The sequence below is a fragment of the Ptychodera flava genome, chromosome 20 (genome assembly GCF_041260155.1).
Source record: "Ptychodera flava strain L36383 chromosome 20, AS_Pfla_20210202, whole genome shotgun sequence".
NCBI classification, from domain to species: Eukaryota; Metazoa; Hemichordata; class Enteropneusta; family Ptychoderidae; genus Ptychodera; species Ptychodera flava.
In genome coordinates, this window is record NC_091947.1 from 13849721 (window position 1) to 13865833 (window position 16113).

At 36.5% G+C, this 16113-nt stretch overlaps 1 protein-coding gene across 2 annotated transcripts in view; it reads right to left on the reverse strand.

The window, feature by feature from the left end:
* LOC139120096 (enolase-phosphatase E1-like) overlaps positions 1-16113 on the reverse strand; it is a 61075-nt gene that overhangs the window by 36176 nt on the left and 8786 nt on the right. For both annotated transcript variants that reach the window (XM_070684184.1, XM_070684183.1), the window contains exon 2: positions 6284-6750. In XM_070684184.1, the coding sequence (XP_070540285.1) occupies positions 6284-6750 (467 nt within the window). The remainder of the gene's footprint in view (positions 1-6283; positions 6751-16113) is intronic.

Here is a 16113-nt window from a genome sequence, read left to right on the forward strand (position 1 = left end):
CATGTGGCACATCTTTAAAATTCACAATCTTTAACCCTTTCACCACCATGATTTGTCCCAAATCCATGTTTTCTATGGTAAAGTTGGACCTGTACACAGGGAACTGGGGGTAAAAGGGTTAATGCTGGTGCTGTTTGAAGAGCTACCTTACACAGTGGGTAGTAAAGTCAGTATGACAGCCAAGGTCCTGTACAGTTACAGTAACTTTAACCTCTTGAGAAAGCAACTAAAGGTTCCATAGCATCAGACCTGAGACTTACTGTTTCCTACTGTGCAAGACCAGTTCAAGGCCAGCAACTAGGGTTAGCCCCTATCGTGTGTAAACTGTTTGCCTCACCACACCCACATCCATTAAACTTGTGTGTCCCTGAACCAATTAACTTTTGAAATTTATTTCTATCAATGTCTTTCACTACATTTCACATAAAGTCTTAACTTCTTGTGGATCTTACCACTGTCTATATATTTAGATCTCTGTCTCTCTGTATCTGCATGTGTATTTATATAATTACAGCACTGATGACAGCTAGATGACTTTCGTGTAAAGACTTCCTTCTGAATGAAACAGTGAGGAACACATTGACAAAGCAACAGCCTTATCATTTTCACATGCCTAGCTTTGCATAAGGAAACTTTGAACTATTATAGAAATAAAAATTTGGTAGAGCTGAGAGGGGAGAACAGATAGGTCAATACCACAGGTCAATACCCACAGTTTGGTGTTCAAGAAAGTTTTGCTGAAATTTATCCTGATATACTCCTGACATTCAAAATTGTTATCATTCTCAATGTAAACTCTATGGGAAAACATACAGTTTTTGATTTATTATTTATTTACACAAAAATCAACACAGAACTAAACTGCAGAAGAAATGTAAGATTTTGTTTCCAAATAACTGTTCCTTTATGATTTGCTCTGCCTTAAACTTCTATAAACTGAAACTGTAACGAGTTTCAAAGCAAAAAATGTTTACATGAAGCACAGTGACCATGACCAACTGATGGCTGAAATATGCGAGTATCCAGGCCACACAACTCTAAAATAATTCAAAATCAGACTGCTCTAGTTGTGAAACATCTTCAAACAGCATTGCGAAATGATGTTGATGATTTCATGCAATCACTCTGCACAAAAAAAGTGTCAGGGATTATTTATTCGATAGGCATGTTGTGACGGCCAGTGTGCATATTTCATCTGAGCTCAGGTTCCCCGTCTTTTGAAATGCACTGCGGTTGATACATCATCAAAATCTATGGTTACAGAATAATCACAAAACGATGTCCCGTGATAAGATAAGTCCCAGGCCCGAGCAGAATCAATTTTTTTTATCCCAGAAATGACTGGCATCTGTAGAAATCGCACACTGCCCAACAAAAGGTCAAACCCTATCAGTATTACCACGACAAAATGGAAGTCCACATTTAATGAGCAATGTAAAGTTTAAGTGGCATTCGTGCAGTAATCTACTACACCCTATTTTTGGAATCTTTTTTTTTGCAGAGAACTTCTCTATAATCAGCCCAAACTGCATTCCAAGATGGCCATTACTAAATTCTTGGGTGGGTTAAATGCTGACACTATCACATTACCCACTCTTACTACAATATCAACATTTCTACATGGTTCGTGGCAGCTAAGACTCTGGGAGAGGCCTGGGGCTGGAACTGTTGATCTTTTATTGACAGCGTTTGTCAATTATCCTCTCTGCTAAGATGTTACACCTCTTTATTGTAGACGTGGAGATATTACTCAGGTCATGGACTCAATTCCTATTGCAGACATGTTTAAGGTTGACTGCCAATGCATTTTCAAATGCCATGAAAGATTATTTCCTTCGGGCAGAAATTTTCAAGTTTTTGTTGAAAAATCTTCAAAATAACATGGATTGATAATTTTTATGAACACAAAACAAATTGATTAAAGACTAAAGTATGCAATGATTTTGTATGAAATATAACGATTATGATGAAAAATTGCCATTGTAACAAGCGAAAAACTTAAATACAGTATACATGTAATTATATATTAAACTATAATATCAACCTTACACACATTAATCACATCTCACTTTTGTGTTACTTTCTACAAACAAAATTTAGTAACATATCTTGTAAGTTCCATGCTACTTGATAGCATATTGCAAGCTACACTTCTATAAAACTACACAATTATAGAAACAGCTATAACTCAGTAGCAAATTAAGAAAAATATTATGTTAAAGATATTGAATTCTACCAGTATCTTCCTTTAGCGACATATTTCGGCTGAGTTGTCTATTTGTTATGTGATATCATATGACAACCCCCAGTAATATCTTTTTTCACCATACTTAGACAAATTTACAAGAAATTTGAGAAATGAGGAGGTACTTCTTAACAAATCACAAGATGACGATGACTTTCAATTTGGGATCTTATGAAATACGGATAGTTTTCAATCGGATTCGAACCCACAACATACGGCATCAGTCGCCTAGCTGAGAGGCCACAGACAGAACTACTCGGCTAAATCTCCACTCCCAAAAAAAGAGTGGTTCAATAGCCGGCTAAGTTGTTACATTTTTCTGACTGAGACCGCTCAACACGTTGTAGAGTTCGTGAAGCACTCACGCACGCATGCTCACTATCATACATCGCACATACACACTTTATCGAAGCGAAGAAACAAATTTCATTGCTTTAACTGGGTGAACGATAACCTCGGGGACAATTCTGTCCACCAGCAGTGTTACCAACCCAGGGTAGAAAATACGGATAGTTTTCAATCGGATTCGAACCCACAACATACGGCATCAGTCGCCTAGCTGAGAGGCCACAGACAGAACCACTCGGCTAAATCTCCACTCCCAAAAAAAGAGTGGTTCAATAGCCAGCTAAAAGGTACTTCATAACAATACCAACTATGCCATATAACAAAATAGGATCACGCAGCTTTGGTTAAATCCTTTATCACCACAGTTTGACCCAATACTATAGTTTACTGTGCTCAAAAACAGGACTATTATTGAGGGAAAAGGGATGAGAATACATAATATTCCATAGGGGCAATGTCAGACCATAATGGATCTTGTCACTCTGGTCTACAACTTTTGGGGAATAATACTGAAACCTGTAAAGATAATTATGTTTTTTCTGTCTTATTTTGTGACAAGTGAAAAATCGCTTTCTCCTAATAATATCAACATGAAGATTGATACCTATTTTCAATACTGATTGACCCTGGGTTTTAGACATGAGACATGAAACCATTGCGGAAATTAATTAATGGTCATGACCATTAATTCATTTTTGCAATGGCTTCATTTAATTTGTGTAAAACTGGGGTAGAATACATGCATGGTCACCCATTCATTCAGTATCTTTCAACATGTCAAACAATGTAAGTAGTATCTCGTATCAAACAAAATTCATGAAAAATTGCCAACTTTGTCCCTTTAACAGTGAGGACAAGAAAGCATAGTCTCCTCTTGTACTATCTATGAAGCAATATTTACAGAAGTATAAAGGGCATATTGAAGGAGTGCGGGTTATATCAAAGAACAGATATGTAATCCAATCCAGCACTACAAGGAGAATCAAAACAAAAAATTGTGAACAACAAGCCCACAAATCATCCACATTCCTATTTCCATCTTGTCCTCTGCCTCAGATTGTCAACAGGGGAAATGAACACCGCGTCTGGTTTAAACTTATTGCAGTAACTTGTATCAATGACAATCCTTGTCTGTTACATTAATAACCTTGTTGACACTGTCAAACTGGAATAATATCATTCAGATATTTTTTTTTAAGTTGATGTGGAAACACTGGTGATTACATGTTACATCAAAAGACTTATAACAGTCTCTCTTGCTTAAACACATTCCTTTCAAATACTTGAATTCAGACCGACCAGCTGAAGGCTAGTAATCAATATCATATATTACGGTCTGCTATAGATATTTGTAATAGGTCAGATTCCCTGAATGACAGGCATGAACATGATGAAGGCACTTCCACAGTCAAAGGAACAGAAAGTCTGATAGACTGATATTACCGTAGACTGATAGACTGATATGAGAAGCCTCTTTCTGGAACCTTGCCTTCGGCCAAATAGCCCGAAAGGCCCAGACATTTTGATTATCTCCTTTCATGCGCAAATTTTAATTTCAAATAATTTCAAACCCCTGACTGGGTAAAAATGACTGAAAGGGTTGAATTATTGAAGAAGACAAAATCAATATGTTGCAAAAAGTTGGATGAATGCTCTCTGCAAACTGTATTGAATGTTCTGAATGAAACTTTTTCAGTGTATTGATAAAAATCTATACAGTGAAATTTTATTGTTGCTTGTCTTACAATCAGATTTTCAAAAAAAATCTAATTTTTTAGAGTTGACAGGTTTCAACTGACCTTAGCACACCAATATACAACCAAGGTTCATAAAGGCAAAGTTCACTCTAACATTCTTGTATTCTGATATGTATTCATCATCTTCCATGGAAACACAGCCTAATACTTTTGCTAGGACTTCTGTTAGGTAACAAATGTCATCTGATAGTTGTAGTTAGAGAGCTGCATACAAGTATACGAGAACAGAGCATTTCTACAGTTTATATCTCAAAAGTCAATCAACTATCCACAATCAGTATCTTGTTTGACAAGCTTCAATGACCTATTTGGCCTAGCAATGCAATGTTACATGACTCTGACTCCCTGATCCACCATAACGGTTTGCAGAAAGCACTTCAAATTGTGTTTCTTTATTTGCTTTGAAAGCAACCATTTCCTCCTTTGTTGGTGCTTTGACTCCCTCTGGGGAAATAACAGTTTGAGATTTGTTGAAACCAAGGAGTCAAATGAGATAAACATTTGTTGGAAATCCATTGAAATTGGAATTTCTAGTGCATCATTTGTCTAGATTTTGTTTTTGTTTCGAGTTGCAAATAGATAAAGAAGTTTCACACTTCAACTTTGTTTAATTTACCTTCACTTTACATCAAGGGAACAGAGCACATTCAGTTTACAGAACCAGTAACTGCAACTTTTGACAATTTTTTCTTTAAAGTTTTGTCTTTTAAGTCAACTACAGATTCTTGTCCCATTCCCCAAAGCACGTTGAGATACAAAGTATTCAACCAGGCCTGTACATGTGTAGACTGCATTGTTATTGTTGGCAAGTGAATTCTGATCCAGACTAGAATCAAACTGTAAACAATAACTGTGCATTCTGCATGTAGAGACATTGTATCGGCAAGCTAAATGGTAGGTGTTTGAACAATCTTTGGGGAATCGAGTAAAAAATTGCAATTAACATAAAAAACAAAAATGTGGAAAAAATACTCAATGTTACAGCTACTAGCCCTTTAACAACCCTGGAGGAAAATTATCAATTGCTATTTCAATAATTTACAAAGTATACACATCAAATCTATACCATTCAACTCCTTCATCCCTGTTTCACAACAAATACATTACCCAACCAAAGAGAAAACAGAAGGGCATACCAAAGTTCAGGGGTGGAAAGGTTTAGGAATGGCAGAAAAGCATGTGCTATAATCTCCTTGGTTGCAGTAATTCCAGTTTTACACATGGCAAATTCATTATAGAGAACATGTGTCTACCGGGATTTTCTTAGGTATGATTTACAACAGCTAGGCAATAGGTGCAAAACTCACTCTCTGAGTTATGGTTGATTACCAGTACATGTCAAAGCAGAAAACAGAGCCCAGAAATGTCCTGTCAAATCTTGAGAAAAGGCAGCAAAGACTGGACATTACACTGATGACTCTTTCAAATAGTTTGGGTTGACATGATGTAAAAAGTTCATATTCACACTAAAACTCCAGTAATTTATCTTGCATCAGTTGTCCAACTTGTGTATCAAAAACCCAGAGTTACTGACTAAAATATGCATAACCAGAAACTTGAAAAGTCTTCAGGAATTTAATTTCGTCGCACCACCTATTCTGTTTATGTTGCAGCAACTGACAGTGCAAAGAATCAAAGCCACATATTTGCTACCTTATGGTGACATTTGGTTGCCAACTCATCACATCCATCAAACATGAAAACATGTTTGTATGCAGGTATGCAAATTATCTTTACCAATTAATGGTCAGCCTAGGGGTATAATGAACTCAGTTTTGAATATACATAAAAATTCACCAAAATAAATTGTAAGATCACAAAGACTATTTGATATGGTAGAATTATGACGTAATCTATGGTTATCTGAGAAAATCAGAACAGGTATACTTGCATTTATGTGGTAAAAGATAAAAATAATCCGGGGTAATCTCACCTGACTTGAGTGCAACGTCATCTTGAACTTGTCAAAGTAGAGCCACTTCTTTGACTCGCTGGGGCCCAGATCATGGTAGAAATCTCTGGCAGTAAATCCAAAGGAATGGAAATGTCCATCAGCTGTCAGGAGGAGAGTCGTTGGCGTTTTCATGTTCGACACACCGGGATCACCGCCTTCCCACTTTCTCATGATGTGAATCACCTCGTGCTCCTTGGTGAAACTGTAGGCATATCCACTGAATGTCGTACCAAAATCAATGGCCACCACGACTTTGTAGTTTTTGGAGGCAGGCTCTGGTAGGTGGACGGGCATGGAGCCCTCGATCATGTAGGTAGCTACATCTTCAGCGTCGAGACTACGACGGCCGTGCGAGTCGTGACCTTTCCTCTTTGGCTTTTTGGGAGTGCTAGATCTTGGGAAGGTCCTGAACTTGAAGCTTGGCTGCTTTTCTTTTTGTTTGGGTTCTAAAATATATGAAAAAGTAAAAGTTAAGAATATTATGGTGCTGCATAATGCATATATATTTTAAGAAAACCATTATATCTGGTACCTGAAGAGGAAATTTGACTTTCAAAATGTATTTAACTGATACAACTGTAGTGAATGCAAAAACTGTCCAAAACAGACTGTTTATTTTGACAAATACTGTATGAATCACAATTTTGATGTTTTCAAAAATTGACAGTAAGAAGGTTTCTGATAGTTTTTCTAATTTTGTTTCAACACCTGAAAGAAGTATATATTCCACATAGTACTGTAAATTTTGTTCCATCTTTTAAAAGGTGATAAAATTCTAATTCAAGGAACAATAGCTCTCACTTTTAATGGTATTTTTGTCATATTTTGATCTTCACTACAGGTTAACACAAACATGTGTGGATAAATATTAAGTTGTATTAAAATCCAACTGTACATTCTGGATTGTGTGGGTTATTCCACGCCATCGTGTACAAATCAACTGTAGTCCAGGCTAGAATTCACTGGATATAACACACATGTAGGCTGAGCCTATGAGTTGAACACAAGGTATTTGACACAATTTTGGCAGTAGAACAAGAAACTGTTTCTTTCAGACAGAACATCAATGCAACTAAAAAGTTCCAGCTGCTGGGTCTTTTTGCTGGATGACAAACAATACATGTACTTGTGAGTTATTGCATACAGACACACATGTAGACTTTCTACAATTTAGAGACTTTTTCTAGAATTTTCACAATTATATCCTTGATCACAATAAATGATAACCAAAAATTACTAAATTGATCAACAAGATAATTTACTTTTATCCGAACAAGCACTTTTTGTCTGTGAACACACTTCTGTAAGTCCCACCAGCCTTATGATTTTATGGATAGCCAATAGCTGGACAGATGGGGAAAAAGTTTATTCACCTCCTGAACACTGCCCGGTACAAATTCATCTCACTGGATGATGAACACCACCCTTATCAAAGCACTGATATGGGGCTTTATACAACACAAAATACAAGACTCTGTATCACATTTCTTGTCATTTATATTATCTCCGTTGGTGTCCATGAAGACCAATGGATATTAATCTTCCTAAAACACAAATATTCACTCTTGCCTTCAAGAGTTCATGACAGAAACGTTGTCCTCTTTTGAAAGGTGAAAGTGCAAATTCAAGGACACCGCAGGACTCGCACATTGTCACAGTTGGTGCAATGATGAAGAGTGAACACTTGGACTTGTACAGTGACACAGATGGTGGTCACTGGTGGACATTGACCTCTCACCAGAGGTGAAAGTTCACAGAGACAGCCACCAGATGGAAAGTATATCGTCACTGTGTGATGCATTCATTGTCAAACTGTCAATGGCACACATGAACTTGTCACCCAATCATGGCGGACACTGACCTTGTCTCTTAGGTTAAAGTCACACTGTCTGCCACAGCACGACACATATATTTGTCACAGTTGTTTTATTAGTAGACTGCTAAAGACACGTACATTTTCACAGTTGGAATAATACAACAGCATCATACAGAACACGCAGTCCTAACACCAGGGATAGGTTATGACATTTGAACATTTTCATGGTGGTGATGCTGTCAGCATGCAGAGGGAGTGTGGGCTAACAAAAGGTTAACGGAATATTTCTTGGAAGAAAGTAAACAGTTGCGTCTAGTGGCGACAGAATACTCAGAATGTCTTAGAAAGACGATTCCTGGAATACAGAAAATTGCAAAAACTAGTTGTGATAGATTCTATAATAGGCGGAAGGTAGAACAAGTATGTCATTATCTGTATGATAAGTGTATTATATATTTTACTGGCATCAAGCCCATTACCAAAGAACTTTTATCACTATGATTTTCACTGAGGTGGTACAAACTGCTAGTATTCCTAGCAATAGGCAGCAGGTCCTATAATTATTGTGGTTCCATGGCCTAAAACAACAATTATACTTGTGTTTATCCATATAGAGACAAAGTCCAATATATGGACTCCTCGCTCTTTCACTTGCATGAAGCTTCAGCGATCATTTTGTGCATACTGTCTAGGAGTAGAAGAGGAGAAATCCCATACTAGTACCATTTGACAGTTTTGATTTAGGGAACGATATTTTCTAGGAAATCTGATCAATGGAAGGCATGGTTTCTCAATTGGCCTTGGACTTACATGACCACTTGGCCTCTGATATGAGTTTAATAGCAGGCTTTGGCAAGGAATACCATTAACCCTGACTGAAAGCGGTTGAATGATTTATGATGTGTGGCTTGTTTGCAGTAGATTGCCATGCCTTTTGAAGCTCCACTCATGGAAAGACACTGGCTTAGCTACAGCTTGGAAAACAATACCCCGAGTAACACTCGCCCGCAGCATATCATTGGAGGTAAACATGTATTTTGAGCCAGGGCATGGGAAAGGTTGGACAGAGAGGAAATTCCTTTTTGGCCTGAAGTGGAAATGAAACGTGAAATGTCGCGCTAGTTCACGATGTAGCATCTTCAAACAGTTCAAGACATTGTGACGTGTGTTAAACTCTTTAAATATACACGCACACTGGTCACATTTGACCATGCCAAACGAAGTATGGATTTTCAGATGGTTTTTACCATTCATTGAACAATGCTAGCAACCCTTTTCAAATGAGCGTCAGAGAGCAGTTATACAGGCGTCACTAAATAGCTTGTTTAATCTGTCCTGACATGCACATGTGACTTCTCAAATGTCCGTCCTGAAGTTTGACAACAAATTCACTACACTTTCAAATCGTTCACAACAACACAAAACTCGTCTGGCAAAATTGTAAAACACAACTATTTCAGCTAGCATGTCAACTCATATTTCTGGGATGTTCTCCAGAATACACCAGGACAACCAGTTTCCTTGGGCGCATACATTTCAAAAGGAACGAAACTTTGAGTGCTATAGTTTTCTCCAACCAAAATTTTAGTGCAAAATTTTACAAATTTTTATGAAATATTCAGTAATATTATGATAATTTTGGACCAAATGGACATCACATTTCATTGGCTACACTTTTTTCTCAAAAATTTGGCAAAAGTCTGAGAAAAAATTGACTGGGGTTTATTTTACTGGTATGAAGGGACAAAAATAGACCTTGGCGCTCAAAGGGTTAATACTTTAAGGTAATATGCACCTCCAAAGTGAAAGACTTAAACTTTTGCTCTAACTTTCCTCAAGGGATCTTTCAATCATTCTCTTTCAAAATCAAGAATAAAAATAGGGGGTCACCGTGCAAATTTTGGTACTAGAGAAACAAATTACCCAAGATTTACCGATATTAGAAATTCAAAATGGCCGCCATCCCAGTGTTAACCCTATGGAGAAAAATAAAAATTTTCGAATTTCGAAAAACTAAGCCGGTGAAAAGTTTTCTTTCACCAAGAGCTTTAAAATGAACCCCCACATGTGGTATATCAGAAGAGAATTGTAAAAGTTTGAGAGTCCGAATGTCTGTCCCCGAGGTGCGTTCTACCTTAACTTCACTATAAAAGTGGTGTACTCATTCCAAGTACAGCTGTAGCAACCAGAGAACTGTTAACACCCTGCCTAAAACCAAAAGCTGGTGCAACTGGGGAAGTTTTTGGTTTCATGAACTTCCGCAACTCCTACCACTATGTTTACTGTAAGATCTATTTTTTGCACAGAATACTTGCAGAAGAAGTTTCCAATTTGCCACCTGTTGATGCCAATATTGAAATATGAGATTCAGTTTCGACTGACAAGAAAGGATATGCTGGTAATGTTACTGGTAGGACTCATCAAGTACACAATGGGAGGTGCACAGATGTCTCCATATTCAAATACAAATAAGGTTACTCTGAGGACACTAGGGAGAAATCAAATCAAACACATCTTCTTATATTTCTAAAACTTTTTATACAAAGCAAAATTTACCAACATTATAAATATTATGCAAATCCAAGATAATAACATGCATCCTGTCATCTCTAAGAAAGAAATTGATGATATTTTATTGATTTAAAACACTTGATACATATACATGTACATAAATATTTACACTGCCACATGTTACATGTTTGATACATATTTAGCGCACACAGGGATTATTCTGATTATCAAACAGCATATACTTTTAAAAGAATGACGATGTTGATGAAGTTACGACTTCCTGATGTTCCCGATCAAAGTAAAATAATACATGTAGTTTGCTGACACTTTCATGAACTTGCTTTTCCAAGTTCAGTTTGCAATTTCATGGATCACCTTTCGTTACATTTTGCATTTCTGTCTGATTCTCCGCCAAAGACAAGTTTGTGACCAAGATGGTCACCCCAGACTGACCGAATAGGCATTAAGGATTAATATACCAATTTCCACCAACCATAAGTTCTGTAAGAGTGTCAAGTTTCACTTGAAGACACTCTAAACTTCACAATCAACATGACTGGGTTAACTACCCCATGAAATGCAATTAGTCAATAAAGCTCACTAGATGACAAAGATCCAAGTGTCATTGCAGGCACAATATAACAAATTTACGATTATCCTGTCTCCTTTACAGCGGCACTTTTATGAAAAATAATACACATTTTGAATTTAGAAGCCATTTTGTCTCGTAATCCACACATCAACCTTGTGAATAAAATGTCTTGGATGGGGTCAAAGTCATCTTCCTTGACTTTATGGACATATCTGTCCTTGTACTTGTACATTGCTAAAACTTAGTAGCTTCCTGATTGTACAGACATCCTGGAGTTTGCAGTGTTTAAATGGTACCATCGCAACTTTGAACAAATAAGGGATTAAAATGCCACAAGCGGTGACAGATTCTTTGACCTTGGCATGAACTTGACCAAGTGATACAATAACTTGAATGTTGCAGAGGGGAACATCAGAATTTCAGGAAATATCAAGACTGACCAGTTCTTTAACACTAGGAAGACCAAATGAACCGCAAAAAGGTTATTGTTCATCACAAGAAACAAGAATATCATGAAAATATTTCTAGACCACGTGCTGTCCAAATCATGTCCTGAAGCAGCGATATGTTCTACCAAACATGACCAGGTTCTAGCTGACAAGTTTTAACCCCAAAAAAACAAAGCCAAAAATAAAGTTGGCCACCCTAATTTAATGGAAACAACACTGTCCCCTTTATTTGTTGACAAATGATTGAACAGAAGGATGTACTAGTAGCAGTAAGAAGAGCTGTCATTTCTTATGACATGCAAGCAACTTACGAATTCAGATTTCACTGTCTGTGGAGGTCATCTTCACAACACAGTAATGACGAAAATAATACAGAGAAACTAAAGTTTCCAAAATGAAGTGAAAGTTATGAATTTTAAGACTGTGAGACTACCAACTGAGCAAAAACAAATTACTTTCATATTGCATTGATCTTCTCTTAAACTTTCAAAACCTTTCATGCTTGCAACTTTTACCTTTCACAGTAGGTTGCTTAAAATGCTTGTTTTGGATTGATGGAAAGCATGGCTCCATTTCATTATAAAGTTTCGAATTTTATGGTATTTTAGCCCAAATGACCCGGTAAACATGAGCACAATTAAAACGGAAAATTTTTTTCTGCGTAACATGTCACTGGATAACAATGTAGTGCTGCCCAACTACATTAATTTTCTTTCATTAATTTTATCTTGTTGTACATATATAAACACAATTACATGTACCTGTTGCTCTCAGTCCTCTGTCATGTTCAATTTATCTCCTTGGTAATAAAACTACCAGTAGTATATACCAATTTGTATAACTGATTCGATAAAATTATTTTGGATCGGCAATTTGCCATTACATGTGTTTCAAGCAAATTCTCATCTGGGTGAAATACTCAATAACACCATGCCCAATGCCTTCTGGAAAATTTTAAAGTTGGTTGAAACAGCATTGTACAAAGGTATGATATTGAAGGGGCAACACGTAAGATTTTCGCGGTTGGGAAATACATGTGAGCGGGTCTAATTTTCAGCAAAGTTCTACAACATTCTATGATGCAATGAAAGTTTGTTTGTGACGCACGAAGAGCTTTCACATTAGGATCTGCTGGCAAAATATCAGTTATTTTGGTTTTGATGAGGAGAGTGACTCAACAGTGTAAGTTTCAATGTTGACTTTTGCCCAGCAGGTGTGGTCATAGCCAAGTTTTGATAATAACAATGTAACAGGCAAGCATTAAGCAGGGTGCATGCAAAACATTGGTAGTATGACGATGACTTCATCATCAGTTTTGATTCCTATAGTAATTTGAGATTTACTCCAAACATCACCAAATCACAATTTTATACAGCAAATTTACCAGTTACTTGTGTTAAAATGAGGATGGACAACAACATAAAAGTGCTAAGAATAATGGCTTTAAAGTATTTTAAAATGATACTCAAAACTATTGCAATGTTAAAACCTAACATGAGAATTCAAATCTTCTGCATTTTAAGTAATACAGATTTCTGCACAGGGGACTAAGTGGTGAAAATATGAACTGTATCTAGCCAGTTACCATGTAGTTCCCAAAGGGGGAACATTATACCATATACATCACTGTGAATTAGTGGCTCAAATGGCATATTGTCTAAAGCTTTTGCAGAGTAGGACCAGATATGTCATGGATAGGGCTAAATTTCTCCGTGTCATGAACTTTCCAAGTACTCTGGATAAACAAAATGAAATGAAATTTGACTATCCGCTGGTAAACAAAAATGTTACGGATGTAGAGACAAGATTTGATGTTGAGTCGTGAGAGGCAGGCCTCCGAGTCCCTGACCCTTTCCATCTTGTACAAATTAGTGTCTTTACAAATAGTCTGGGGCGATGCGTCTAATAGTTTTGCCATAGTGTATGATGTTTATTGAAATCAAACCTCACCAGAACTATTAAATCACTTAACAATGGTAATATAAACTGCCGCATTTAGGGCCACATGCTTTTCTGATGAATCTGCCTGGCTGTCATATGGCAACCACACTCGCAAGCATCTAAACAAACATTTCTAAGAGAAATTTTGTCCTTGCACGATGCTGAGTGAAACTGCACTGTGTGCTTTCTGTTCAATTTCTATGATATTTTCTTTGGTATCTGAACCGCCCTGCAACACTTGATACTGGTGAAAATCACTGGATAGGAATGCAGCACGTTAAACGTCTATCATAATGAATTTAAAACATTGTGAAAATGTCGTCATTTTGTCCACATTTTACACTGATCAATAGTTCTAACTCTGCTTGTGAAGTACAAACTACTATAAACATACCAAAATACAGTTTATCTCCGAGATATCATATATTACTTGACGGTGTTTGATACTGAAAACTTGTTATAACTGATATTTATGATGTGGCTTTCCATGCAAATACTGGAAGGTTCTAGGCTGCAACATATGACAGGAAATATTTTTTACTAAATTTAATTTCATTGAATTTCCCCGTTTTCTAGCTGCAATGTTGCAACCAATATGCTGAGAAAACCGAGCCTGTATTGATAAAGCGAACAAGATCACACAAATTTATGAAGAGCTGCTGTCCTTATTAATATTCATGTCTTTCTTATGATGAGCAAAACCACAAAAACTGCTCTACTGACCATTTGGGCAGGCCTAGAAGCCTGCAATAGTTCCTACTTTGAAAAAACAACATCTGTCTTTTGAGGCAACAAAAAAATTTGATGCCCGCATTTCTCATTGGGGCACTGCGAAGTTTTTAGCCCATCAGTGGGACTTTATAACCCTGTGCCTGTCTGGGTCAAATGATTTACTTTCAGAAAGGACATGATGCCCGTACGCATGGATACTCCATTCAGCCAATTGAAATCTGAAAGCCCTCCAACTGTTTATATTGGCAAAAGCCCAATCGAACAAACCGCCATGGTTGAAAATCCGCAGAATTATTTCCATAAATGTTATCAGTTAACATAACAGATTTGTTATGACTCTGGTGCATATAATCTCTCAAATGCCATTAACACATTTGCTCTTTATTTTCCAATTTTTTCTTTCATATCATCACATTTTTCGACTGACTGAGCTGATTTTTCGACTACCTAATGTAATAAAACACCACCTACTGCTTACATACAACTTTGCCAGAACTCCTGAGGCAATATTCCAGGGCTGTATTTCTCCTTATGATATAGACAACACCAGTCTTTTACATATAATCATGTATACGTTCTATTCTCAAGCAAAAATTACCAGACCTCATCATAAGGTTCTTAATTACTGTGCGACAACAATGATGCCGTCACATTACTTGTATATCATTTTATCAGTTTCAAAAATAGGCTAGAAAATTTCACTTTCATCCTGCAAACTTTTGCCAGACATTCCATCACATCTAGAAACTCAAGATTCATGAAGTCATAGGTGATTGCGTCAGCCTTTTTTTATGAGGTATTTTTCCAAATAACTGGGCAATATTGGAAAACGATGTACTATAATTATGAACAGAAGTTAATCCGAGGGGAGTAAATTCCTGATTCTTGCACCCTCAAATGTAGCAAATGCACAGAATCAAACATTTAGTCCTGAAATGTGTTATCTGTATTAACCTAATTATACTTATTAAAGTCAATGCCAAAATCAACTTTGGTACATGAAATTATTTATGCTTAGGACTGGTACTATAAAATGAAGAAATTTACCAATACCAAACGTACCGAAAAAAAATATAATACAAAAAAAACAGAAAAATAACATGAGATGTGATATATTATGCCCAAAAAATGTTTTGATGTTGATGCTTAAATCTTAATTGCTATATGAGTTTACGATCAAGAGTTAGAAACGCAAATGACTGAATACTGATGAAGCTGCCACAAATGGCAAGTACAAGTCGGTACATGGTCTCTGAATTGATGGTCTGTAGTGGTGTTTCTATCAACTGTGTTCAGTAACAAAGATTGATAAAATTAACCGAGCCATTGGAATGCTTACACCGATTGAAAAATAAACAGAAAATGACAATTTTCCATTGTTTTATGAGATTTAACAAAACATATCGAGGGTGGAAAAAAAAAAAAGATAAGTTACAAGCAATGTGAGACCCAGAGAAGCTTTGTGTGAAGGTGGAATATATCTACAGAGTTTAACCCTTTGAGTGCTGTAATTTTTTCCAACCAAAATTTTAATGCAACATTTTACAAATTTTTATGAATTTTTCTGTATGTTTTTTATAATTTTGGACCGAACGGAATTCACTAATTGAATGGCTACAGTTTTTGACTAGAATTTTTGTAAAATTCTGAAAAAATTGTCAGTGTTAATTATATTTTATAAAGGCAACAAAAATTAACTTCAGCACTCAAAGGGTTATAAAGTGAAAAATATTACATTTGTGTAGGTTCCAAAACAGGCATCAACAAT